The sequence below is a fragment of the Mustela erminea genome, chromosome 10 (assembly GCF_009829155.1).
Source record: "Mustela erminea isolate mMusErm1 chromosome 10, mMusErm1.Pri, whole genome shotgun sequence".
Classification (NCBI taxonomy): Eukaryota; Metazoa; Chordata; class Mammalia; order Carnivora; family Mustelidae; genus Mustela; species Mustela erminea.
Window position 1 is genome coordinate 92,008,825 of NC_045623.1, and position 26,537 is coordinate 92,035,361.

The 26,537-nt window shown below is 48.2% G+C and overlaps 1 protein-coding gene across 3 annotated transcripts in view; it reads right to left on the minus strand.

Moving 5' to 3' along the window:
• Positions 1 to 7,320: 7,320 nt before the first annotated feature.
• NIPAL3 (NIPA like domain containing 3) overlaps positions 7,321 to 26,537 on the minus strand; it is a 49,342-nt gene continuing 30,125 nt past the window's right edge. For 2 of the 3 annotated variants that reach the window (XM_032301703.1, XM_032301702.1), the window contains 7 exons: positions 25,634 to 25,779; positions 21,525 to 21,621; positions 19,415 to 19,550; positions 17,487 to 17,575; positions 15,791 to 15,854; positions 12,738 to 12,832; positions 7,321 to 8,220 (listed from right to left, as the gene is read on the minus strand). In XM_032301703.1, coding sequence (XP_032157594.1) covers positions 8,021 to 8,220; positions 12,738 to 12,832; positions 15,791 to 15,854; positions 17,487 to 17,575; positions 19,415 to 19,550; positions 21,525 to 21,621; positions 25,634 to 25,779 — 827 coding nt within the window. In that variant the 3' untranslated portion in view covers positions 7,321 to 8,020. Of the gene's footprint in view, positions 8,221 to 10,499; positions 11,120 to 12,737; positions 12,833 to 15,790; positions 15,855 to 17,486; positions 17,576 to 19,414; positions 19,551 to 21,524; positions 21,622 to 25,633; positions 25,780 to 26,537 lie in introns of those variants that run through there. The other variant, XM_032301704.1, reaches the window with a different exon arrangement.

Genomic DNA, 26,537 nt, shown 5'->3' on the forward strand with positions numbered 1-26,537 from the left:
TCTCTGAGGTTCGGCTTCGCAAGGGCCCCTCCTTTAGACAGAACATCTAAGTTTTAATAATTCCAACCTCTTCCTCATCTTCCCCCAGCCCTTGGTTGTTGCCTCTATGATACCTCGGCATTCTCTCCATCCCCTTTCTGCTACCTAATTACCAACTCTTTCTGTTCAGTTCTCTTTTCCAGTAATGGGTGTGGTTCTGGTCTCCTGACTGGGCCCTGATTGATTTACTTAGGTACTAAGTGCTCCAAAGGAAAGAAAGATGGCATGTCCCAGGCCACCGTGAAGATGGACAAGCCGATGCTCTCACACCACTGCACACTCAGGGACAGTTACACTCAATGCTGAACAATGAATAAAGTATTGAGAAGTAAAAGCATTATTGCCTATTGAGATAGCAAGCACTGGATTTAAAATACATGGAGAGAGGGATGCCTGGGTGGCTTAGTCAGTTAAGCTGCTGCCTTTGGCTCAGGTCATGATCCCAGGGTCCTGGAATCGAGTCCCACATTGGGCTCCTTGCTCATAAAGGAGCCTGCTTTTCTCTCTGCCTCTGCCTGCTGCTCTGCCTGCTTGTGCCTTCTCTCTCTCTCTCTCTGACACATAAATAAATAAATAAAATCTTTAAAATACCCAGAGACTCTGGGGTCAGTTATATCTGGGTTTGAATCCAGGTTCTGCCACTTACACACCAAGTGGCCCTGAGCAAATGGCTGAACTTCTTTGAGCCTCTGTTTCTGTGTCTGTAAAACAAGGACCGAGCAGCTTCCTTGCAGAGCTGTTGCAAGGAGGGAACGAGACAATGCGGTTAGAGGATGAGCTCAAGAAATGGCGGTGGTTGTGGAGCATAGGCTGTGGTGGGACTTAACGCTGCGGCAGAAGAGGAAGAGGCCGGAGATCTGAAGACCTGGGTTCTAGTCCCATGCCTGGAGCTAACTGGCTGGCAAATCCCTCTGAGGGCCCCCCTTTCCCAACATGTGCAACCCCACATTTGAGTCACAAACCAACTCTGGTTCCCTAATGCCAGTATCATCTAATGGGCCTGCAACCAAATGAGGCCAATCACGACACTGTCCTGCAGTTTTTCAAAAAGCTAAATTATTCAGCTTAAAGGATTATCCGTTACTGTGAGATTTTGCTCTTCTTACCATTTGGGTGTCAATATCCTGTTTTAATGAACTGGTAATATGGTAGGGTATTTTTTTTTCTTTCGATGTCCTTATTTGGTAAAATATGAAGTATGAGTAAGAACAATGATAGGAGACTTGCCCTACCAGATACGGAAGCACAGCCTCAGTTAAAACCCTCAATAATTTAAACAGTGTATCAATGGTGAATGGATAGGCAGACAGTTCAGTGGAACAGAGTGGAGAGTCCAGAAAAATAGAGAAATCTAAAATATTATAGAGATAGCATCTCAATTCAGTTATGTTTATAAAATACATAGAAAAGGACATATTTTTAAAAAAAAATTTAAAAGATTTATTTATTTTGAGAGGGTAAAGGGGCAGGGGGAGAAAGAATCCCAAGCAGACTCCCCACTGAGCACAGAGCCCTACATGGCGCTTGATCCCACAAAACTGAGATCACAACCTGAGCTGAAACCAAACGTCAGACGCTTAACAGACTGTGCCACCCGGGTGCTCCTAAAAGGGCATATTTTTTTAGAAATAATTGGATTGTATGTAAAATAAAATACATAAAACAAACAAAAAAGGTTTTTCTCATAGCAAAAAAATAAAAAAACTATAAGCAAATCAAAAAGCAAATAGCAAACTTTGGGGACTATTTTCAGTTCACATCACAAAGAAAGGGTTGATCAACTCAAAATACAAATAGTATGTTCAAGGCCCCCAGAGGCCCACAGAGCCATAGACTGTGGGCCAAGACTGTGGACAGTTCACAGAAAAGGAAACACAAATGTGTATAAACACATGCAAAGACACTTTGTGTCATTCACGTGAAGGGAAATGTCTGTGACTTGAACATTTCGGTAGAAGATGACATTTTGGCAAAAGGATAAGTCACCTATGTAGTTGCTTGAATCAGTCTGGGATGCTTACACACATCAGAGTGCAAGGGACTCCTGCAAAGATAGATTTCTGGTCCTGTTGTTTTCATGACCAACAGGTTTCTGGGGAACTAAAGATGGGCTTTGCGGAGGTTTTGTTGTGTTTTGTTTTAACTTATAAAGTAATCTTGAGAATTAAGCACATGACTGTTTCTAGGGTGCGCTCTTGAATATCCACATTTCTGCGTCAACAAGAGAAGGCAGCCTGCAATGTTTGCCCCGCGATGAGAATCTTCTCTCATTATACTGGCCTCTTGGTCCATTCAGGCTGCTGTTAACAAACACTTCCATACACTGGGTGGCTTCAACAAATGAACATTTAGTTCTCACAGTACGGGAGGCTGGGAATTCCAAGATCAAGGTGCCAGCAGGTTCAGTCTAGTGAGAACCTGCTCCCTGGTTCAGGTCTTCTTGCTGTGTCCTCACTTGACGGAAGGGGCGAGGGAGCTCTCTTTTTATAAGGGTGCTGTGAGATAACGGAAAATGCACATATTGGTCTCTGCACCCTGTCGCTGGCACAGAGCTCTTAAAACCCTTGTGATTTCCTCAGTGGTAAGAACACTCAGAGCAACTCTCGTTCTAAAATTGTCTTTGATCTTGTTCCTGACTTAGGGCCCCTGAACTTTGTAAGTTTGTGACTGATACGAGCACTAGGAGTGTATTTTGTTCTTTTTTTTTTTTTTTAAAGATTTTATTTATTTATTTGAGGGAGAGCGAGAGATCAAGCATGAGCAGGGGGAGGGGCATGGGGAGAGGGAGAAGCAGACTCCCCAGTGAGCAGGGAGCCTGAAGTGGGGCTTGATCCAGGGACCCCGGAATCATAACCCGAGCCAAAGGCAGATGCCCAACTGACTGAGCCACCCAGGCACCCTGCATATTTTGTTCTACAGAGGCAATGCGGGGTGGGCTCTTGGATGGCTCCTGGGTGGGCTGCTCACTAGAAAAGCCAAATCCTGATTAGAAGATGGGATTTTTCAGCCCCGCCCTCCAACCCCGGGAGAGGGGAGGGGCTAAAAACTGACTTACTAATTGCGCAGCCTCCATAAAGTCCAGTCACACAAGGAGGTGGGCCAAGACATGCACAACGGGAAGTCGAATGACCTCAACTCCTGGGGACAGAAGCTCCTGCGGTCAGGACGCCCCCATTGCTTCAGCATAATGTAACAACCTGATGGGATGCTAAACATAGTTGCAAGACTTCACACCTCTTAGCTCATCTGAGCCTCATAATAACCCTTAGGTTGATCCTGTTCCTGTCCCTATCTCACAGATGTCACAGATGAGGCTTAGAGAGTTACCAGTAACTTGCCATTGCCACACAGCTAATAATGGAGTTGGAATCAAACTTAAGCAATTAGCTACAGAGTCTATAGCCATAACTACTGCAGGAAAAACAAAAAAGAGTTTAATTTAGCCTTCACTGCAATCATGGGCATCTCTAGGACCGTATTACTACAGGAGCTACTAGCTATGTGTGGTATTCGAATCTAATTAAATTTAAATAAAATTAAAAATCTAGTGTCTAGGATGCACTTGCCACATTTAAACCGCTCGATAGCCACATGTGGTTAGTGGCTGCGGTCCTTGGCAGCAGACACAGAACAGAACTTTCCTTCACTGCTGAAAGTTCTGCTGGACAGCACTATTCCCAACAACTTTAGAAAGAATTAGCCAAACATAAGACTCGAACTAAATAGGTGTCACATGGTCTTTTTTTAATTAAATACCACTTTATAATGTTATTTGCACCTAACACACACATTTTTTGAAAAATAAGACATGCTATATCAGTCATGGAGTTAACAAAATATAAGCATCCACATGGAATATATTCTAAGGTGACTTCAGTTACACAGCTTCTCAGAGAAACACGCAGTTCTTTTTTTCTTTTTTTTTGCCCATCAGCCACCGTTGGACCAGATATGGAATTCACAAGAAGGCGGGGTGGAGGGTCTCCAGTTCTACCCTGATGGATGTCCTGTGTATACCAGTACCACCAAGCTGGCTGGTTTCCCCCGGAAAAGCAGCGGAAAGGTCGGTCCTCTCTTCCCTACCCAGCAATCAGTTTCATGCTGCAAAGACCCCACGTGACCTGAAGTTTAATGCAATGGCCTCATCAGATGCGTCTTCAAGGGAGGGGTCTGGGGAGGGTCTGAGCTCTCATTAAAGCCCACTGGGACCAGTCTTAGAACTGGTTCTAATGTCTGATTAGAGAACCCAGAGTGCCAGTCTTTAGAAGAGGCGGACAGAGTGGAGTGCAGAGAGGAAGCCCAGGGAGCAATGGGAAGTTTGAACCCAAGTTTGGTGACCTTGCTTTAGGTACTGGCTGCTAGGAAAGAGAGAGAGGCATGCTTCTTAACATGGCTTGGAGCATTCCAGAGGACTTGGGAATCTCAGAGCCAGGAGAAAAAAAATAAAGACACCGGGCTGTGAGTAAAAAGTTGATATCCCCGCCATGTCCCCTGTCCTAACAGCAAGTGCCACCAGTAAACAGTCCATTTCTACTTGGAGACAAAGGGTGGGAGAAGATAGCCCCAGACAGACTCAGAACTCTGGAGTCCAAGGCCCCAGATTGGCTGCTCTCCCAGAGTCCCCAGGGGCCTATCCCGGCTTCCCATCAGGAAACTGTCCTGTGCTCTCTGCTCAGACTTGCTGTGCTCAGCTTCAGAGGACAATGCCATCACCCACAACCAGCAGGCAGAGGCGGCCCAGGCCCCAGAGATGGGGGCTGGTGGTACCGAAAACATGACAGTCAGCTGACCTGAAACTGAAACACGCTTTTATCCATTCCTCTCATTCTTGCCTGGCTCGAGACCAAAAAGCGCATAACCAGAAAAATGGGAATGGGCGGAGTGAGGTTGGAGCACATAAAACCCCAGAATGATCACCTGGTCTGACATACTGAGATGGCTTCCCTGCTCACCTTCCTTCCTTTTTTTAAAAAAAGATTTTATTTATTTATTTAATTGAGAGAGAGAGAGAGAGAGAGCGAGCGCATAAGAAGGGGGAGCAGCAGTGGGAGAGGGAGAAGCAGGCTTCCTGCCGAGCAGGGAGCCCAATGAGGGGCTCGATCCCAGGACGCCAGGATCATGACCTGAGCCGAAGGCAGATGCTTCATGACGGAGCCCCCAGGCGCCCCTGCTTATCTTTCATTCATCCACTCTGCCCTCATCCTGCCCACCTTAGAAAAGTCACTTGGAAAATCTGAAGAACAGCAAAATCAGGTTTTAATTCTTTTTTGTTTTGTTCTGGTGGGCTTACAGCTTGACCTTGAAAAGTGACTTTTACTGTCCCTATATAGAGTATAATTCCCTATACTCTGCATAAAGCTTCTTTTCCAATCAGTGTTGATCCTGCTGTTCTCTCTTATGAATCATCAATGGCTCCCATGCTCTCTGAGATACACCTTGATCTCCTCTGGCTGGCATTCGAGGCCTCCATGAGCATCCACTGCTTATCTTTCCAGCTTATCTCCCACCATCCTCTCTATCCCTCTTTTCTTTGCCAACACCCACTCCCCATCTCTGCCCCTTTGCAAATGCTGGCCCCTCTGATGGGGGCAGAGGGAGGTGGTCACCCTACTCACATCTTTGCAAGATTTGCCCCCATTGATGAGCAAAGCCCGAATCATCACCAGTTCTTTTTGTTTTTTAATTAATTAATTTAAAAATTTAAAACATTTTTAAGTATTTTAAATTTAGAAAATTAACTATTTAAATTTAGATTTAATATTTTAAATCTATACCACACATGGGGTTTGAACTCATGACCCAGAGATTAAGAGTCACATGCCCAACCGAATGAGCCAGCCAGGTGCCCCCAAAATCATCTTCGGTTCTGAATAACCTGCTCTGGGCTTGGGCCTGACCTTTAGCAGGGCTTCCTTAACCATCCTTTTTCTGTGGGCCATGGTTGCTCTGTGCCCACCCCCCTACCCTCCCTGTTGTATCTTCCATTGCGGGTCTGCAGGGCAGAGACCACGGCTATTCTTTGTAGCCCTCACCATCCAAATGCTTATTTATTTAGTTTTTTAAAAGATTTTACCCATTCACTTGAAAGAGCGAGAGCGAGCGAGCGAGAGAGAGAGATCACACACAAGAGTGGAGAGGGGGGCAGAGGGAGAGGGAGTAGCAGACTTCCCACTGAGCAGGGAGCCTGACAGGGGACTGAGCCAAAGGCAGACACTTAACCAACTGAGCCACCCAGGCGCCCCCATCCAAATGCTCAGTAAAACACAGCAAATGCGTCACAAATATTGTTGAACTGAGTGGATATGTATCCTGAAGAAAAAAGGTCATTGTCTGCTGCCTTCTTAGGCATGTCAGACACAATACCGAAGTGGTTATCACAAGCAACAGATGCCAGTTTTCAAAGTCAAGGTAGTAAATCGGTATGAAGCACAATCCATAAAGGTTAATGATCTATCAACACTGGTCTATTAACACTGTTATCTCGCCTATTAGTTAAAGAGTGCCTAGGGAAACAGTAAGGGTGGTTCGAAGTAGTAATCATGGGATGGATAAATGCCTCGAATCCTACGGGAATTATTTGACCTGCTAAAGGAGCCCTAGACAGGAAACAAGTTAGGGTAATAACAACTTTCCAGGAGGGGTGTGGCGCCCCAGGTTTTCACAGCCCGTCTCTCTCAATTTCAAGGTGTGTGCTCCTTGGATCGCCTGCATCAGAATGACCCTGCTGTCCGTTAAGTATGTGGACTCTTTTTCCTCCCTGTCATTCCCACGGAGGAATGGGTGTAGGGGTGCAGGAATCTGCATTTTAAACACACTCCCTAGGGGATCATTCTGCTCAAGTCCGCAAACCCTTCTGGCATTCTCAGAAGTCTATAGTCAGTCCAGGAGAAGATAGTTATGGATGTAGCCAGAAAGAAAGCAGCAATCCCTTACCAAGAATGCCCGCTTTCCCAGACATACGCACATGGTGCGACCCAAAGGGTCTCGGTCAATTTCAAGGAAATGAACCAGTAATTCAAGTTTGGGTTGATGGAGAGAGGATGGAGGCTGTCTGCAGTAAGCACTCCCAAGCCTCCCAGCGGGCACTGGTGGGCAGGAACACACCCATGAAACAGCCAGATTTTCTGCCTATCCTTTTGTAAGTGGCACATTCACTTTTTTCAAGATGAAAAGGGACTTTTCTTCCTTCGTGGGCTAACGCATCATTACCCCTGCTCCTGTCCTTATTTCCCTCCTTCTCTTAACTCTTAACCTGGGGCGGCGTGGGGGGGGCGGCTTGGGAGGAGAAAAGCAATTACATAGTTCACAGAACCAAAACCAAATTAGTTTTCAGAGCAGATCTAATACAAACACACCACGCATGTTTTCTCCGGAAGGGCACAGACCACTGGAAGGCCGAAGTGTATTTTCTACAGGTGAATGATAGGATGTTCCCAGGGCTGGCCTTACTATGCTTCGGGATGACAGCACAGATGTTAGTGGAAATGTGGAATGATGAGTGAGATGGGGAGGATCAGGCAAGGGAAGATTAGATTCTGAGGTCTCTAGCCTTTCACGGGATGTGGCAAGTGAGAGCGGAATGTCTGCCTTGCTTTAGCCCCGAGGAACACGGCAATCTTTGGTCACTGCCAGAGGAAGCTCAGTTACCATCCTTAGGGATCATGACTGCTTTCCCAAGCGGGCTGGACAGAACCAGGCAGAGTCTGAACTCTGCACTCCCTCCAACCCCGGGGAAGGGGGAATACAGGTTTCATCCCCCCCCACCCCCCACCCAGTCATCTGAAACCTCTGAGACCAAGATAATATATTCTTTGCCAGAGACAAAGGGTCTCCGAGATCCCCTTCTAGAGAGTTCTCTGTTTAAAAAAAAAAAAAAGAACTTGAAAGGCAAACTTGAGAATTCAGGGTCGAACTGCTCACTGTCGGCCTGACTTGAGAGCAGTTATCAATGGAGGGAAATGCAGTCTCCTTCAAGGCGGGCTCATTCCTTCTTGGTGTGTTCCAGGACTCGGTAGGGCACCCCAGAGGCACCCCCGGAGCTGTGTTCCTCTTGCATGACGGGCAGCGTGGCGGGAGCGTAGATCTCTGAAACGTTGTCGTTGTTTTCCAGGGCCCCATAGGAAAAAGAAGCTTTGAGGTCAGGCTGAACTGTCATTCCCTTGTCATGCATGTTTTGCATACCTGAAATGAAATCCATGTTCTCCAAATCATTATGCGGCAAGGGGGCCCAAGGATGCTGCATCTCCCTCTACCCTACCACGGCCTGATTACAGGGCTCGGGTGCTAATCACGTGCCTTGCCAAGCTCCTGAATGCTTTAGATTAAAAAAAGAGCAACCATAAATGTATGCTAGAAATATTATGGTTGCCAAGCAACAGGGACGAATCTTCAGGAAACAGTCACACAGACCAGTCCCTGTCAAGAGAAGCCCGCGTTGGTCTAGAATGAGGCGGGAATGTGTGCTTGGGTCCCAGGAGAAGCACGACCAGCACTGTGCTTCGAACGTGGTAGATGCCAATACTTTACTACCGAATTAAACCAGGATCATTATCCCCTGGAGGGAAGAGGGTAACTTCCATGTCACGGACACCTGGTGGGGACACAATGCATTGTGACACTCAGAGAGAACGAGATCGGACCTTTCACACTGAACATCGCTGATCTGCAGAGAGGGGAGGTATGATACAGCCTGCTGCTTTTGAGCACGTGTGGACGCTGGATGTCTACTTACAGTCGAGAACAAAGACTTGAATCATTAATTCCGTTAGTCTTACTCGGCAAATCCTCCTGCATGTGGGCCCTGGGCTTGGAGGCCAGCTTTCTTCCTGGCAGGGAATGGAGATTTCAAATTCTCTTACCCCCAGGCTGTCCTATGAAACTGAACGCCAAGTGTCCTCCGTGAAACTATGACGATAACAGCAGGTGCTAGACTATTCCCTCTGCCTAGGCTCTGAGCTGAGGGTTTAGATCAGGACGGTACCAACAGCAAGCGTGAGAATAGCTAACAGGTACCGAGTGTTGAATTGGGGGCAGACCCTGCTCTAACCAGCTGATAGGTTTTCTCTCTTTTGATCCTCATAACTACTGATAAGGAAAATGAGGCACTCGGAGGTCAGGTACCTTGCTTGAGGTCATCAAGATGGCAAGTGGCCGGGCTGGGATTCAAACTCAGGTGGTTTGAACGCTGAGGACCACGCTCAGCTGGAATGCTGTATGGCCTTCCTAGGAGCTTCCACCGAATGCCCCCCAGATCCCATCCTCATCGTCTAGGTAAGAAAACGGATTCTGAATGGTGAGGTTAATTGCCGAAAGTCACAGAACTGAGATTGGACACCACAGACCATGGCCTTGTGACTCCATGAGTGGCCTGGGGAGACTCTATGCTTTCACACAGCACTAGCCTTAGCTCAAGAGCATTGGACCGGTACAGTCTACATCTGTGGTTTGGATTTTGGGATGGGGGCGCGCTTGGGAGAAGTTGAGGGGTGCCTGTTGGCTTACCAGGCACAGTTTAGCTCCTGGATTTTTTTTTCATAGTTCCTCAGCCAAAGAGCACCAGGATTACACCTAGAGTCTAACAGATGTGGCTTTATCATTCATTGCCATGAGAGAGTTGTCCACCGTGGGGAACTGTGGGATGCCTCAGTAGGAGGGTGTTAGAAAAGTCGGGATTTGTGTTAGGCGATTTGGGAGAGGGTTTAAGGAAGCTGGGCTAGGCTTTGGATTAGATGCTGTCGGGAAGTGGGACCAGTTTAGTAACTGGGAATCTTAATAATTCTTATCTAGATGGAGAGAAGGCCGTGTAGGCTCAAGCTGTACTTGGTAAAGAGGTGCCAGTCCCCCGTGGTTCAGTCAACGGTCACGTTTCGTCTGTATTCATATATGACAATGGAGTGGCCCTGTTTGTATCTGGTCTATCATGGTTGGAGTGCCCCTGTCTGATGCTGAAGTTCTGGGAAGCTGCTTTTTGTCAGCCAGGGACACTGAGGCCCAGCTGGGACAGCTAGGCCAGCTCTCAGCTCACAGGGACAGCTTTATCTTTTCTCATTTTTTAGAAGTCTTTCACGTGCTAGAATTACTTAAATCCTCTCTAAATTGTGACCTGCAGCACATGTTTTGGAGAACTAAACGCCTCTTGAACTGTAGCTACTGTCTGCTGTGAAGCTGTTGATCTAGATGGACCAAAAGCAAGGTTCTAATGTTGACCAGGGAAACCGAGTAGCTAGGAAAGACAATCTGTTGAATCGTTTTTTTTTTTATTTAATTAGTTAATTAATTTATTTCTAAAGTTTAAAATAAAATTTATTTAAGTGATCTCTCCACCTAATGTGGGGCCCGAACTCATGACCCCAAGTCAGAGCTGGGATCTGACACGGATGCTCTTAGGCTCTTTCTCTTTCGACTAAGCCAGCCAGGTGCCCCCCATCCCTTTTTTAAACAGTTTTATTTTTCATGTTCTACCTGGCATCAGGTCAAACAAGTGTCTGAAATTTTCAAGGATTTTTTTTTTTTTTTAAGCAAAAGGGACGTGAAATCAAATTTAACCAGGCATCTACCAAGTCCCAAACACTGTGCAAGGGGCCTTTAACATATTATCCCACTACCCTGAAAGAGGGAATCCCAATTTACAAGTGAGGGTCGGAGGTCTTGGGAGGTCCAAGGACATGCCCAAGGTCACACCACAGGTGGGTGGTAGAGCTGGGATTTGAATCCAGGCCACCTGGACTCCAAGCCCACGCTTTTCACTGAAGAGAATACGTCTCTACCCCCAAGTGTCCTGACATGCTACAGCACCAGGGCGGGGTCTCCCTTGGTCAAGATCTAACCTCCCACCCATCACAAGGTACAAAAAGGAGCCCAGAGCCACATCCACAAACAGACCACAGAATGTTGGTATCTAAGGTTACCTTAGGTTACCTTCTATTTTCCACTAGCAGATACGTCTGTATAAATGCATACACAAATACTTAGATATATACACATACACAATTTGTAAACACACCAACACACAGATACACACACTTGCACACACAGAGTTGACACCTCACCTATCTGGAATTCAGCTATCCAGCGCCCTCATCTATCGGGGACACAGCCGAGAAACAAGGAAGTAAGCAAAAAAAAAGGCATCTGAGCAGCCCGATTAGATGTTTTAAAAGTCCATGCACTAAAGCTCATGCACTTAACTCCTAGGAGAAAGTGTAAGGCCCCGATTCAAAGCTTGTTTATACTAATTTTACGTACAGTTCAAACAGTGGGGTCAAATGAGACTTTTGACCCGCAAATGCTATACACAGGTGGGCTGGTAAGAGCATGAAGGACAGACGACAGCTTGAGAGCAAAGGATGAGGAAATTATATAAAAGTAGACACATACACCTTGGGGCCGTTTAAAGTCGGGGTACCTCAGTTGGCTCTGAGAACACACTGGTATCCCAGAGTACTTTAATCAGCAGTACTGTATGCCGCCCATGGGCTTACAGTTTGCTCATTAGGGTGTCTTCATGAAGGGTGGGGCTTATGTTCTGGAGAGTTCCATCTTTTTTTTTTTTAAAGATTTTATTTATTTATTTGACAGACAGAGATCACAAGTAGGTAGAGAGACAGGCAGAGAGAGAGGGGTAGGCAGGCTCCTTGCCGAGCAGAGAGCCTGATGCAGGGCTCGATCCCAGGACCCTGGGATCATGACCTGAGCCAAAGGCAGAGGCTTTAACCCACTGGGCCACCCAGGCGCCCCTGGAAAGTTCCATCTTTACACCTAAAATAAAAATTCTGACTGAAAGTGAAAGCTAGTGGTCACTGGCAACCCACAGAACTGAGCTCAGCACACCTGGATAAACCTTCCTAATGTGGGTCCCTGTGGGTGGGGCAGGCACTCTCTGGTTCTCCACAGACTTCCCTACTCCCTTCTGTGCCATTCTCTGCAGAGTCACACCTTTTATTTATTTATTTGTTTGTTTGTTTATTTATTTATTTGACAGAGAGAGATCACAAGTAGGCAGAGAGGCAGGCAGAGAGAGAGAGGAGGAAGCAGGCCCCCTGCTGAGCAGAGAGCCTGATGCGGGACTCGATCCCAGGACCCTGAGATCATGACCTGAGTCGAAGGCAGCGGCTTAACCCACTGAGCCACCCAGGCGCCCCGCAGAGTCACACCTTTGTTACTGTCATCGGCTAAAGGCATTTGAGCTTGGGCTTCTTGGTGTGAACCCCCAGCTCCTTCGGACATTAGGCTTTCCAGAACAATCCGCGCTCTGGTGCCACCTAAGAAGTGAGGCGATAGTCTCTGAATTTCATTCATCCTATTTTCCTTCCTCTCTCTGGTTATTCCATTCCATTTTGATGAGTGGATTTTTCTTTTTTCCCTCCTGCAGGCACGAAGCCTGAGGTACAGATCACAAGTATACCCAGTGTGAATCGGACCTGTCTTTAAAAAGATCCCAAAATAAACACCGGAACTTGCAAGATGGGCTCAAAACCAACCGAGGTGCCTCCACCATTGCCTGTTTGGCACAGAGAGATTTAAAAAAGAGAGAGGGAGAGAGAGAGAGAGAGAGAGAGAAAGAGAGACGGTCACACCGTAACGGCACAGCACACCTTCCCTGTACCGAACCCAGCGGCTGGTTGTCGCTTTAAACAGGAAGTAGCAGTCATTCTATATGGGCGGGCTGGCCAGAGGGACACACGGGGTTTCAACATTACCTGGCATGGCATCCATGGAAATGTAGGGCTCAAATGGAATGGCCTTCTTCCGATTACGTGTGATTAAGAAGACGCCCAAGAATGCAATGAGGCACCTAAGGAACAGGGATAAGGGAGAGAGAGAAAAAAGGCCAGGGTGAGGGCAGGAGGGCTCGCTTTCTAACCCCGGGTAGTGGGAAAAATGGAAAAAGAGGGCTGCAGGCCGCAGAGGGGGGCTCGCTGCCGAGGAGCCCTGGGAGGCCTTGGGGCTTGAGATGGGCAGGGAGCAGACACGGGATAAAGAAAAGCCTCCCATGCCTTGCAGGCCACACTGCATTCATCAGAATAAATTAGACAATCCAGGGCAAAGCTCCCATAATAAATTAGACAATATATTATATATTATATATAATAAATTAGACAACAAATTAGACAATAATAATAATTACATATATAATATATATAATAATAGACATAATAAATTAGACAATAAATTAGACAATCCGGAGCAAAGCTCCTTTACTTCCATTTCACCTGTATCTTAGAACCTCGCCTTAAAAAAACATATTTTTTTAATTAAAAAAATTCTTTTTTAAAAAAAGATTTTATTATTTATTTGACAGAGGGATAGAGAGCACAGGCAGGCAGGGGGAGAGGGGGAAGCAGGCTCCCTGCTAAGCAGAGAGTCCGATATGGGACTCGATCCCAGGACCCTGAGATCATGACCTGAGCCGAAGGCAGCTACTTAACCAACTAAGCCACCCAGGCACCATAAAGAAAGTTCTTTATCGCCTAAATTCAATCAATACAGGAGGAGAAAAAGCAGTAGTTAAAAACCCCTGAATTCCCCCTGGTCCTATGTCCTCAGATAGGGGGAGATTCTTCTAGACTCCTTCCCCCCCCTTTCCCTAGAGCTTAAATAAGTGCATTTTCTAAAAACCAAGGTGAAATTCACACGCAGTAAAATGCACAAACGCTAAATGTAGTGCTTGAAGAATTTTACCTGTGTGTACCTCTTGCAATTACCACACAGGTCAACAGAGAAGAGATTTCCATCCCCTCCACCCCAGAAAGTTTCCTTGTACCTCTCCCAATCCATGCTAAACCACAGGAAGCCACTGGCTACTATCATCTGATACTTGATTTGCCTGTTCTTGAACTTTTTAAAGAAATTTTTTAAAAGAGTTATCTATTTTGCTGGGGTGGGAGGGGCAGAAGGAGAGGGGGAGAATCTGATGCAGAGTCCACACTGAGTGTGGAGCCTGATGTGGGGCTCGATTCCAGGGAGCTGAAACCATGAGTTGGATGCTTAACTGACTGAGCCACCCAGGTGCCCCATTCTGTCCTTGAACTTCTTACAAGTTAAATCATACAGTGTGTACTCTATCTTGTTTCTTTCCCTTATAAATATTTTTTTTTATTTTTATTTTTTTAAATTTTATTTATTTATTTGACAGACAGAGATCACAAGTAGGCAAAGAGGCAGGCAGAGAGAGAGAGAGGAGGAAGCAGGCTCCCTGCAGAGCAGAGAGCCCGATGTGGGGCTCGATCCCAGGACCCTGGGATCATGACCTGAGCTGAAGGCAGAGGCTTTAACCCACTGAGCCACCCAGGCGCCCCTCCCTTATAAATATTTTTAAGGTTCATTCACTTAACTGTATGTATTAGTAGTTCATTATTTTTTTTAAGATTTTATTTATTTATTTGACAGAGAGAGAGAAATCACAAGTAGGCAGAGAGGCAGGCAGAGAGAGAGGGGGGGAAGCAGGCTCCCTGATAGGCAGAGAGCCTGATGTGGGGCTTGATCCCGGGATCCTGAGACCATGACCCGAGTCGAAAGCAGAGGCTTTTCCCACTGAGCCACCCTAGTTCATAATTTTTTTTTTTTTTAAAGATTTTATTTATTAATTTGACAGAGAGGAATCACAAGTAGACGGAAAGGCAGCCAGAGAGAGAGAGAGAGGGAAGCAGGCTCTCTGAACTCATCGTCTGAATATACTGTATCATTTGTTTTTCACTCTCTCCATTGATAAACATTTGGGTTGTAAACAATTTGAGGATATGACAAATACAGTTACTATAAATATTTAGGTACAAGTCATTTTGTCAATATATGTACTCATTTCTTTCGGGTATGTATCTAGATGTGGAACTGCTAGATCATAGGATAGACCATACATTCAAAAAAAATGTAACTTTTTGGGGTGCCTGGGTGGCTCAGTGGGTTAAAGCCTCTGCCTTCGGCTTAGGTCATGATCCCAGGGTCCTGGGATCGAGTCCCGCATTGGGCTCTCTGCTTGGCAGGGAGCCTGTTTCCCCCCTCTCTCTCTCTGCCTGCCTCTCTGCCTGCTTGTGATCTCTGTCTGTCAAATAAATTAAAAAAAAATAAAATCTTTAAAAAAATGTAACTTTTTCCATTAATGCATCCTAGACATGGTTCTATGTCAATATCTATAGACTGGCCTCAATTTTTCAAAATGGCAGCATGGTACTTTATTTTATGGGAATACTGCAATTTATTTAACCTGTGTTCTACTGTTGGGCATTTAGTCTACTTTCAATTATTTACTTATACAATTAATTTTAAAATTAATAAACAGCCTCATACATGCACCTTTGTGTCCCATTTGGAATATTGCATCAAACATTGCTCATTTATAATTTTTAGTGGTCCTGCCAGATTGTCCTCTGGCATCAGAGATGCCCTCACTGTGGCACAGAGCTGGTCTCTTCATTCTCTGGCCGACATGGACACCCTCAGTCTTTCTGGATTTTGCAACATCATGGCATCTCCTGTGGCTTCAAAATGCATTTCTGTGATCTGGGGTGAGGCTGAGAGTCTTTTCATGGGTCTAAGAGGGATAGTCTAGAAACTATGACAAGGAGATTAAAGCCCAAAATAAGAGAAGGGGGAAGGAGATAAAGCCCTTTGGGGAGTAAAATGCTCACTCATCTCTGGGGGACAAAGCTCTGAATTCTGGCTGCTCCCGGGGCTCTAGAGGATTGTGTGAGAGGCAGAGGCAATAGCGGGCCAGACAGGTGAGCTGCCCCAGGGCCACGGAGCAGGGACTCACCCCAGTGCAAACATGCAGATGTGCAGTACGTCCTCCCCGATGAAGTCCAGGTAAAACACTGCGCCTGCAGAGGCAGAAAGTGGCAAACATGGGTGAGCTGTTTTCAAATCACCTTCTTGCCTGTCTGTCTAGGATTCGGCTAAGCTCTCTTCCCTGCAGGAAACCGAAGTGGTCAGGAGCCTGATGACCAGCAGGGTACGTGTCAGAAGAGTAGAATAAAAGTCCTTTTTGTGGGGGACAGATTGTCTTCTCTTTCTCCTCCAACGTCCCTCTTATCGCCATCTTTTTTTCTTAACTTTTTATTCTGAGATAACATTAGACTCACAAAAAGGGTATAGAGTTCGCACGGACCCTGCGCCCAGCCTCCCCCAATGAAACATATGAAGAATGAAACTGTAGATCTTTTTTGCAGTTTTTAACACCCTCTTCACCCATTTTTTTTTTAAGATTTATTTATTTATCGGGGGGGGGGTGGGGAGGGAGGAGTGGGGGCAGTGGGAGAGAGAGAGAATCCCAAGCAGACATGGCACTGAGTGGGGAGCCCGAGGCAGGGCTCGATCCCACAACCCTGAGATCAGGATCCGAGTTGATACCAAGAGTCCGACACTTAACCAACAGGGCCACCTAAGCGCCACTCTCTGGTCTTTCTCAGGATGGAAAAACAAGGCTTCAAGTTAAGATCAGAGCCTTCTGACCTCACATGGCCAGCAGACGGCAGGCCTGCAGCCCCCTCCCAGGAGGTGGCAGTAACATGGGCTTGCCACCCTCATCCGCCCCCCAGCAGCCTTTGTCTGGACTCATTTCACCTCCATGGGCTTCTGGCTGTATCTCTGGGCTCCTACTCTCCCCACCTCAGCTTCTGACTGCTTCATGCTATTGGCTATTCCTTTCAACCTTGCCCAGACCCAAGTTCTTGACCAGGCTTATATCTTCACATTGGGTTCACTTTCTGGTTGCTCTGGGCTGACATCCCACTGGATCCCCAGGTCTGCCATCGCACAGACCCCAGCGGCCGTGTGCCTACCCTGCTCCCACCTCTACGGGCAGGATTTGAGCAGCGCTGGTCTAAAGTGCGAAACACACAGCCTTATGGCCAAGCTTTGCTCAAAGGGAGGCACACTGGCCCTTACTGGTCTTTTCACTTTGAAGATTATCGCCTTTACTGCCCCTTAAAAACAAACACAATCTGATATGCTTGCAGCCTCGGAAGCCACCTAAGGATGAAAAGGGAACTATAAGAATGATGACAGGTTACCCACCACCTGTTCTATTACAGATGTTCATACGGTCATAACCTCTCGAAATTATAGAAAGAAATCTGGGGTCATGTAGAGGAGCTAGAAGATGATGGCAAAAATTGTTAAAGAAACGTTATACACGCTCTACTGAGTACATATTGTACATATTCCAATTCTGGGAGGTGAGTGTTATTATTCCCATTTTATGAATCTGGAACTGAGGCTCAGAGAGGCTAAGTGACTTTCCCAGAGCCACACAGCTCCGTGTCTGTTCTGGGACCCAGGTCTCTCTGGCTCGAAATCTTGCACTTTCTCCATGAAACTATATGCAACTCTGACAGGTAGAACATGTCAGTAGAATTGGCCCTTTGCCAGAGGCGGAGCCTCATCCCTCGACACTGGGGTAACGTCGCTGCTGCTAAGGTAGGAGACGGAAATCCAGCAGGCGCCGCCCTTACCTGCCGTGATGGCAATGGTAGTGGACAGAATGTAGCCCACGCTGGCAATCAAAGAGGAGTCGTACATCTGCGAGGCTTGACTTAAAAACCTTCAACACAAGAGCACTCTGGTCAGTGGGCACATTAGAAAGGCTGAGGTGGCAGCTGGTGACAGCAGGCTTAGCTTGAAATATGAAGACAACACATGAAAGAAAGATGCCATGCAGGTGCATCTCTGGGGCTGCAGTCCACGCTTCGCTCCCACTTGTCACACAGCTTGAGGTCCACCGCCATACCCCAAGGGGGCCACGCCTTCCCAGGTATGCACTTCTGGCCACATGGTTCTCACCCACTGGAAATACCCCTCTCCTCACGTCAGTGTCCCCTACATCCCCACGCACCCCTAAAACGGGCCATCTTGTTCCCATGAACAGTCCAAGAAACTCCCGTGGCACTTATTGCGATTCTGCCTGTTGTTGTCAATATTTTTTTAAAGCACATTTTCTGCTCAATAAAAAAATAACATGCTTACTGCAATAAAGGTGGGAAAAAGAGAGAGAGGAAATTAGACTCATTCCTCCTCTCTCCACCTAGGATCGACACTCCCTCATTCTGGAATCTATTCTTTGTCCATTCTCTGGGTGGCAGCTGTTCATATTGTCCCGCTCGACTGCACTCATCCACCCCAGGGCTGGCAGTGCAAGGACAGTGGCTGTTGCTCTTGCCTCCGTGGCAGAAGGTCTGGCACACAGGAGGCCCTCGGTGGCTGTGTGGCTGTGCGACTGTGCAGCTGTGTGCTGGCTGGGTGAGTGAGAAGCTTCCCCTGCAGGGGTGGGGGGCACTAGATTCTCCTCTGTAACTCTGGAGTGCTCAGCATGGAGCCTGGGGCGGGGTGGGCTCAGGGGTGATGACCAGAATCTCTGCAGTAGGACTCGGGACAGTAATAATCGATTATAATCATAAAAGGGGCTGAGATTTTCAGGAGGTCGTCCTGGGGACGGCACGGAGAGCTTTGTGCTCCTTCTGAGGAGGGTTTGCTGTTATTCTCAGTTGTGGACACGGAATCCGATCCCAGAGAAGCTGCGGCAGAGGCCTGGATTGGAGCTGCGAGGGGTGTGGGATGCGGAGCCCGATGCCGGGGTTCACATCTCAGCCCTGCCCCTTTGGTTGCTCAAAAGCAAAATGAGGATGGGATCATCTGCTTCAAAGGGGTTCGGTGGGGGATCCAATCAATTTAAGTTCACGAGAAATGGGGTGTGTGTGAGGGGCTTCCCTTGGAGCCCCAAGGCAGCGGTCACTCTAACAACTGCTCCAGGCCACCGCTGGGGGATGGCGAGCCCAGCCACCAGGGGCCCGGGCCTGCCCCGCCCAGGATCCATCAGCCTCATATGCCATACTGAGCCCTGTGCCGTTCACCCTCCTGTCCCCAGCAGGGCCATCCCGGGCCCTCCTGGGCCCTCTGCAGAGCACCTGGTCTCAGATGGGAACAAGGCTCAGGCCCACCCTCAGGACCACTGCTTCTGCGACAGAAATGATGCTCTGGAGAAGATTCCTGGAGGACAAGAAAGGACGACTTGCTATGTTCCACCTAGCAGACAGAGAAGTCTCTCATGTGGGCACACACAGCTTCTTCTAAAGTTCTTGAAACAGACACCCACACTGGGGCAGAGGCAGAGTGAGGCTGCCCCTTCTCCCAGTTTGAAGCAGAGAGAAAAACACCTCCACTCCCGGCTTTTTTCTTTCAAGGGGCACAGAGTCCCTCCAGGGGACAGCTCAGCAAATCAGCGACCCCTCTCTCTGCAGGGGATGCTGACCCTTGCTCAGCTCACGGGCTGTGTCTGAATGTTCTGCCTTCCCTATAGCTTCAAGAACAAATGAAATCAGGTGCAAGAAATGGAAGTGACTCCAAAACGTGGAGAGGCCCCGCAGGGAGAGACTTTGCAACTCACGCGGCCTGGTAGACAGCGGTGGCCACCATGCACACGAACATCACGTAGAAGATGGGGTAGTCGAGCTGCAGGTTCCCCTGTATGGACAAGACGAGCATCCCGGCCACGGCCTTCACGGTCACCACCGTCATAGAGCCTGCAGGGGATGAAGGAGGACCAGGCGAGGGCATCAGACCCTGCAAGTGAGCTGACGACTCCAAGGGACGTGTCGAGAAGAGATGGAGGGAGCCCTGGCTGGGCCACCCCAGGGATGGCGAGGAGGCCAGGGGCAGCAGATCTCCCCCGCCTTCCGCGAGTTGCCGCTACCCATGTGCTCTGTCCAAGGTGGGGAGCGCAAAATGCCCACATGCTTCCGAGTGTCACTTCTGAACACCAGGAAGAAGGGGCATTGAGTTTAACTCTCTGTGTCTGGACCATGGTCAAAAATCATCCCTAAATGGATACATGAACTTCCTGGGAGTACCCTTCTTATGGCAGTTACAGGGGGAAAAAAACCATGTGATGTGTCAAGCGCCCTCTATTTTTTATTCTAACGCTCATTCACTTGTATTTTTAAAAACGTTTCATTAGACAGAGATCTCCAAATATTTTGGAATCCTGCCTCTAGGCCCATGAATGTACTTTTCCAAAATATAGGTGTTTGTGCATTTTAAAGTGATCCTCATGTAACACTGTGCTTATAGGGTATGCACGTAATAGAACAGGTGTTGGAGGTACCACTGTTCACCTCACCGTGGAGACCACTGCTTCCCCCAGCGGTGCAGAAATGGCTGCTGTCAGGCCCCCCCAACAGCCACCCCCACATCCGGGTACAAACGAAGCCCAGTGTTCTGGCTGAAGGGCTCTGCTCTCCTGTTTTTCTCAGCTTCTGCACATTTTCTCTCTTGCTAACAGCCCATCACACAGCAGCTTCTGGGCCCCCCCCTAAACTCGATGACCATTTCCTAACATCAGCAGTCCAGTTAAGAGAGGCACTTTCAAGAGGGTGTCCCTGTTAGTGAGAAGTGGGCAGGAGGAGGGCGGCCAATGCACCTTAGAACCTTCTGGCCTCCCTACTCTCCAGAGAGGACATTTGGCAACTGTGACATTCCAATCTACTTTGGAAACAAGAGCACTTAGGAATGGACCACCGATCTTAGCTACTCCCGGGACAAACATCTAAAGTGCTACGCTCGGTAAAAGACACGGGTCACAAAAAGCCACATGTTATGGGGTTCTGTTTATACTGTATACTTTAAATAGGTGAGTTTTACGGTATGTAAATTATATCTCAATAGAGCTGTTTTAAAAATACCAAAATAATGGAAGCTTGTCCTACGGTGTCCCCTGTCTGTGGGGCTGAGGGCCTGTCACTGCACTGGGGGCTCGGTGTGGGAAGGACAGAAGACCGACAACATGTCTTGGGCACTTGTGCCCACCTCATTTAACCCTGCTCTCCCCCCTGAGATCTGGGCATTCTCCTATGTCTATTCTGAGACGGCGATGTGGCTTAAACTGGAGAGGTCACCAGCCCGAGGCCAGAGCCCCTGGGAAGCAGCCAGAGGGGGCCCCCCACCTCTTCCCTGGAAGCTCGGGTCCTTCTCCCAGCCCTAGTGAGTGTGTCAGACTCCGTGTGGAGTCAGGCCTTGCCTCGGTGTGATGTAGGAGCTGTCTCTCACATGGCACCCATCCCTCCAAGAAGAGAGGGAAAAAAAAAAGTCAGAGAGCAAACTCAGTTGTTTTTGAATCCAAAACTCGTTCCTAGCCTGACCGGTTTGCGGGGAAGCCCTCAGGACTCGGTTGCTGGAGCCGGTCTGCCTCCACCTTCTCGCCCCGCCTCACCCTCCCTCTGCTGTCCTCTTCTTCACTGTGACCCTCACGGCCCCAGCATGTCTCTCTTCTATGCATTCGCCTCCTTGCTTACTGGTCATTCCTGCCTTCGGAACGGAGAACCCCCGAGGGCAGGGGGCCGTCTGTCTTGTTCACCCCCGTGGCCAGTTTCCAGCACTGTTCCCGGCACGTAGGGGACTCTGGGTATTGGACAGGACTGACGGAAGCCGCTTCCTGACTGCGGGGACCTCGTGGTGCAACGGGACGGTGGCCCCGGTCAACCACCCGGACCCCCACTTACCCAGTAACGCCACCAGGAGAAGAATCACGATGATGCTGTTGGCGTTCTTCTCCTTGTAGAAGTAGAGCAGCAAGCAGAACAGGAGGATCTCCACAAGCTATGGGAAGCAGCAAGCAGGCGGTCAGCAGGGTGCACGCGGATGCAGGGAAGACTGGGAGATGCTGGTGGGCTGGACTGGGCTGATGCGGCTGGAGTCATGGACCCTCAGCACTGAAAGGGACCTGAACAGCCAGCATTTCCCAAACCACTGACAGACTTCATGCAAAAGGAGGGGATTCAGAATGAACTCTGCGGCAATCTCTGCCCCTTGGGCAACACCGACAAGGGGCTCACCTCTGAGCTTTGAGGGCGCTGTGCTGGCCGCACGCACACACACCTGGTCATGGATGGCCAGGATCAGGCTGGGAAGGTTTCTTTCCACTTTGCTGCTCTGCGGGTGACCCCTGAAGGTCGGTCAAAGAGAGGTTCACTGGCTCACTGAGGAGATGAGCTCCCTGGGGCAAGTAGGTAAGTATTCACGTCCCCACCCCCTAACCACAGATCCAGTGGGTGCAGCTCCGTGGGGGAGAAAGACAAGGACATCTGCAGTCAGGGAGGCCAAGTTTGAAACCAGATCCACTGCTAAAATAGTTGTGTGACCTTGGACCAGGCACTTATCTTCTCTAAACCTCAGTTACCCAATCCGTGAAACGGGAATGATTTTTCCTTTGCAGGGTCACGATCGCTGCTTATACTTAATGAACTCATAAACATACCGTTCCAAACATCGTATCTATGCTAAACTCACTCAATCAGCACAATGATTCTATGAAGTAGGCACGATCACAATCTGAAGCTAATGAGAGGGCAGAGCCAGGATCTGAACCTGGACAGTCTGCCTCCAGGCCCCGTGTATTTTCCACAAGGCTACACCACCTGAAGGAGGGAAGCCCAGGGCCTGGGGCTTAGGAGGCGCTCAGTCAACAGAATCTTCCTGCTAGACATGCACAAGTGTGAAGTGGGAGTTCCCGCCTTGCCTTAACGACTGTCCTTTCTACTCCTCAAGGGCCCAGACATTTGGCAACATTTTCCCAAGAAGTCAGTCCAGCACCAGTGCCCAGCAAAACAAAAGCAGCAAACCTTGACCTTAGCGCGGTCCCATTTGCCTACCCTAAACTCTTACTGAAGTTTATTTATCGTAACAACCAACGCATTTGAAAATTTTTTAAATTCCTAATTAGAGACCATTAAAAAAAAAAAAAAAAACACCTGGCTGTTTTCATTTTCCTGTCTTTGTGGCCAGGAATACATATTTTTTTTTTTAAGATTTTATTTATTTGACAGAGAAAAGACACAGCAAGAGAGGGAACATAAGCAGGAGGAGTGGGAGAAGGGAAAGCAGGCTTCCTGCCAGGCAGGGAGCCCCATGAGGGGCTAGAACCCAGGATCCTGGGATCATGACCCCAGTGGAAGGCAGACGCTTAACGACTGAGCCATCCAGGCACCCCCAGGAATACATATTTTATCTGTTTGTCGTCATAGTGAATGCATAATTTTGTGCTGGGCCATTTTTAGTCACCACAAACCAATTCCCATATTTTACGAAGTTGTCATAATTATCTTTAATCGCTGCAGAATACACCATCAAGCAGGTGAGTGACTCATCCACATCCCTAACCATCAGGCGTGCCCAGTTTGCCAATCATTCTTCACGATGCTTAAATGAGCCTGGGAAGAGCGCTCAGCCTTCTGCTGCGAGAGGGCGGTGTGGGTGACCTTGAGTCCTGGGAGCATGTCTCTCTCCTCCCTCCCACCCTCCCTCCCCTTCCTGTTTTTCTATCTTTCTTTCTTTCCTGAAGTACAGTTGACACATGCGGTGACGTAAGTGTCTGGTGTAGGACAGGGAGCCTGGACGCCATCCCCTCTCTCTGCTAAGCTGTGCTCGCCAGCGCCCCTACCGTCCGCCCGGCGTCCCGCTGTTTGGCACCCAGCAGACAACAAAACAATGACTGAATTTGCAGGGGGCCAGATCTCTCTAGCTGGCAGTGTTAGGGCACAACAGAGATTTACTCAGTTCAGAGGACTGAAAGCCATCAGGCAGACGGGGAAGGGACAAACGCAGGGGAAGAATGGGTCTGTTTGGCAGAACAAACAGCTCCCACCAAGCAGAGGTGTGGGCAGGGATTCTGTGGGCTACCCCACTGCGGGAGCCACACGGAGATCAATGCCTGCAGGGCAGCCCCTTCAGTTGCCTCAGTTGCCCTCTGGCTCCTTCTAATACCAAGATTTCCTTCTACGGGAGGGGTTTTCCGCCATTTTTTTTTGAACTTACAATGTATGCACCAGCATGCGGACATGCTAAGCATGCGCAGTTAAACCCAAGTGCGGAAGGAGCGAAGATGTGTAAGTTTCTTAAGGTGCCAAGCTCTCTGCCCCTGCCCCCCTAGCACGCTGCTTAAAAGCTTCCTGCACTAACCCCAAGGGGAGATGGTGCTCTGACAGTGATCTTCCTGTCTCCTTACTTGTGACAAGGAAGGAAAGTTCTTTGCTTTCAACACTTCTTCGGATTGTGGTCCATTTAACGCACCCTCGGCAGACAACCCCCCTTGAGTTCAGTTCCAGCAGCACCGCCTCGCAGACACGAGGAAGGAAGACAAACTGAGGGATAAGTGGGCATCTGCTGAGGGATGCGTGATTTCCACACCACCTCGTGTCTCCCAGCCACCAGCTCTGGTCCAGTGGCTCCCACCTGCTTCCAAGCTTCCAGGTAGGTGACTCGGGTGAGGTCACACAGCACAGATTCAAGCCCAGGGCTCCCTGAGAGAAGTCTGTGTTCTGGGGGGTTAAGCTCTTTCTGAAGGGGTTGTTCTCTGGCTCTGTCCGGCAGCCGTTTCTCCACTCCCCACCCTCCAACCACCCTCCCACCTGGGACCACAGGTGTGCGCTGAGGCTGACTAGAGGCCGGGAGGTGACTCAAGCTCAATCCTGGAGAAATCTATTCCTTGCCTCATGAACAAACTAAGGAGAAAGAACATTCCAGGCCTGTAGAGCACTGCTAGGCTGTTCGTGTCAGAGGAAAAACAGTGACCACCTTCATCAGCAGGCCAAGCCGGCCTCGAATCCAGCTCTGCTCTCATGGGACTCTGGGCAGTCAGCCAACTTCCCTGAGCTCAACTGTCTCATCCATAAAATGGGGAGAAAAACATTTACCTTACAGGGTGGTTGGGAGGATTTGAGATGGTATGTAAGAAAGTGTTTTGCACTGGAGTGCCTGTGTGGCTCAGTGGGTTAAAGCCTCTGCCTTCTGCTCGGGTCATGATCCCGGGGTCCTGGGATTGAGCCCCACATCTGGCTCTCTGCTCTGCAGGGAGCCTGCTTCCCTTCCTCTCTCTCTCTCTCTCTCTCTCTCTCTGCCTGCCTCTCTGCCTACTTGTGATCTCTGTCTAGCAAATAAATAAATAAAATCTTTTAAAAAATTTTTTTAAAAAAGTGTTTTGCACAGTGCCTGGCTGGGAATAGGAATCTATAGCAGTAGCTTGCTCAAATACCTTACATGCTTCCTCCATCAGTTTATCTGTAGACCTAACACGGGACATAACTGGGCCTGGGAGTTTAGGAGACCATTTCAGAGTCTCCTGTGTTTCTATCAGCTTCTATCAGCTGTGGGATATCGGGAAAAAATAAATAAACAACACAAATTTTACTGTTTAAAATTTTAACTATTTTCTTACCATAAAAGTCTTAAATGCTCCCTGTAGAAATTTTGGATGGTGCATAAAGACAAAAGTGAAATGAAAACTCAATCATAATTCCAGCTCCCAGAGACAACCCTGGATGGAATTGCTGATCTTCCATCCAGTCCTTTAGCGACACATTCTACCGACAGACCTACAGTCCAAAACTAAAAACTAAGATTATCATATTATCTATGCTGATGTAGACATTACTTAGAACGTAAGTGAAAAAAGCATTTTCCCATGAACTCCATACTCCCCACAAGCATGGTCTTCAGTGCTGGGAAATACATCATGCGTCACTCGAATCCCCTATTCCTGGAGGTTCAGGTTCCCGGGTTCTAGGACCTGATACTCCCTCTTGTCATCACGGGTAGGACCGAGGGCTTCTCTTACCATGTACAAGAGAAAAGGCCAGCTCACGAGGTGCCTGGTGATATTCTCGCCTGTCATCTTCTCGTGGCTGTTAGGGGCGAATGTCACCAGCAAATAGGTGCCCACGATGGCCAGACCACAGCCGACGAAGGACAAGACGTAGCGCCCTGCAGGGAAGGAGGGAGGCTGTCACAGGCTCACCGCAGGTGCAAGCTTCAGGCCTGTATGTGTTTCTAGAGCAACATGTGATGACCTTCTATTTTTGGTTTTTCTTCACCTCACAAATAGATCATCTCCCTTATTGTTATTTTAAAAAATAACATTCATAAAAAAATAATAATAACATTTAGGGACGCCTGGGTGGCTCAGTCAGTTAAGCAACTGCCTCTGACTCAGGTCATGATCCCAGGGTTCCAGGATCGAGCCCTGTGTGGGGCTCCTTGCTCAGCAGGGACTCTGCCTCTCCCTCTCCCTTTACAGTTCCCCCTACTTGTGCTTTCTCTCTCTAATAAATAAATAAATAAAATCTTAAAAATAAATTACATTTAATGTTAAAAAATTTTAGCGAGAGTGTAGCATGTATGCCAAAAAGTACTCCACGAATTCTCACAAGGTGAACACACCCGTGTAACCACAACCCAGGTCAAGAAAGGGAACGTTAGCAGGACCCCGATGTCCTCACTTGTGTCCCCTTCCAATCACTAGACCACAGCCCTGGGGTAACACTGACTTCTGCCAGCACTAAGAGTTGGCCTGGTTTTGAACTTTCTATAAGTGGACTCGAGCTATATGATTTCTTGTGTCTGTGTTCACGTAAGATGTTTGTGAGTTTGTGAGATTCACTTGTATCCTCGTGTGGAGTATAGGGGTGTTTCCTTCATTCTCACACCCGTACGGTGTGTGAACACAATTTATCCCTTCCCAT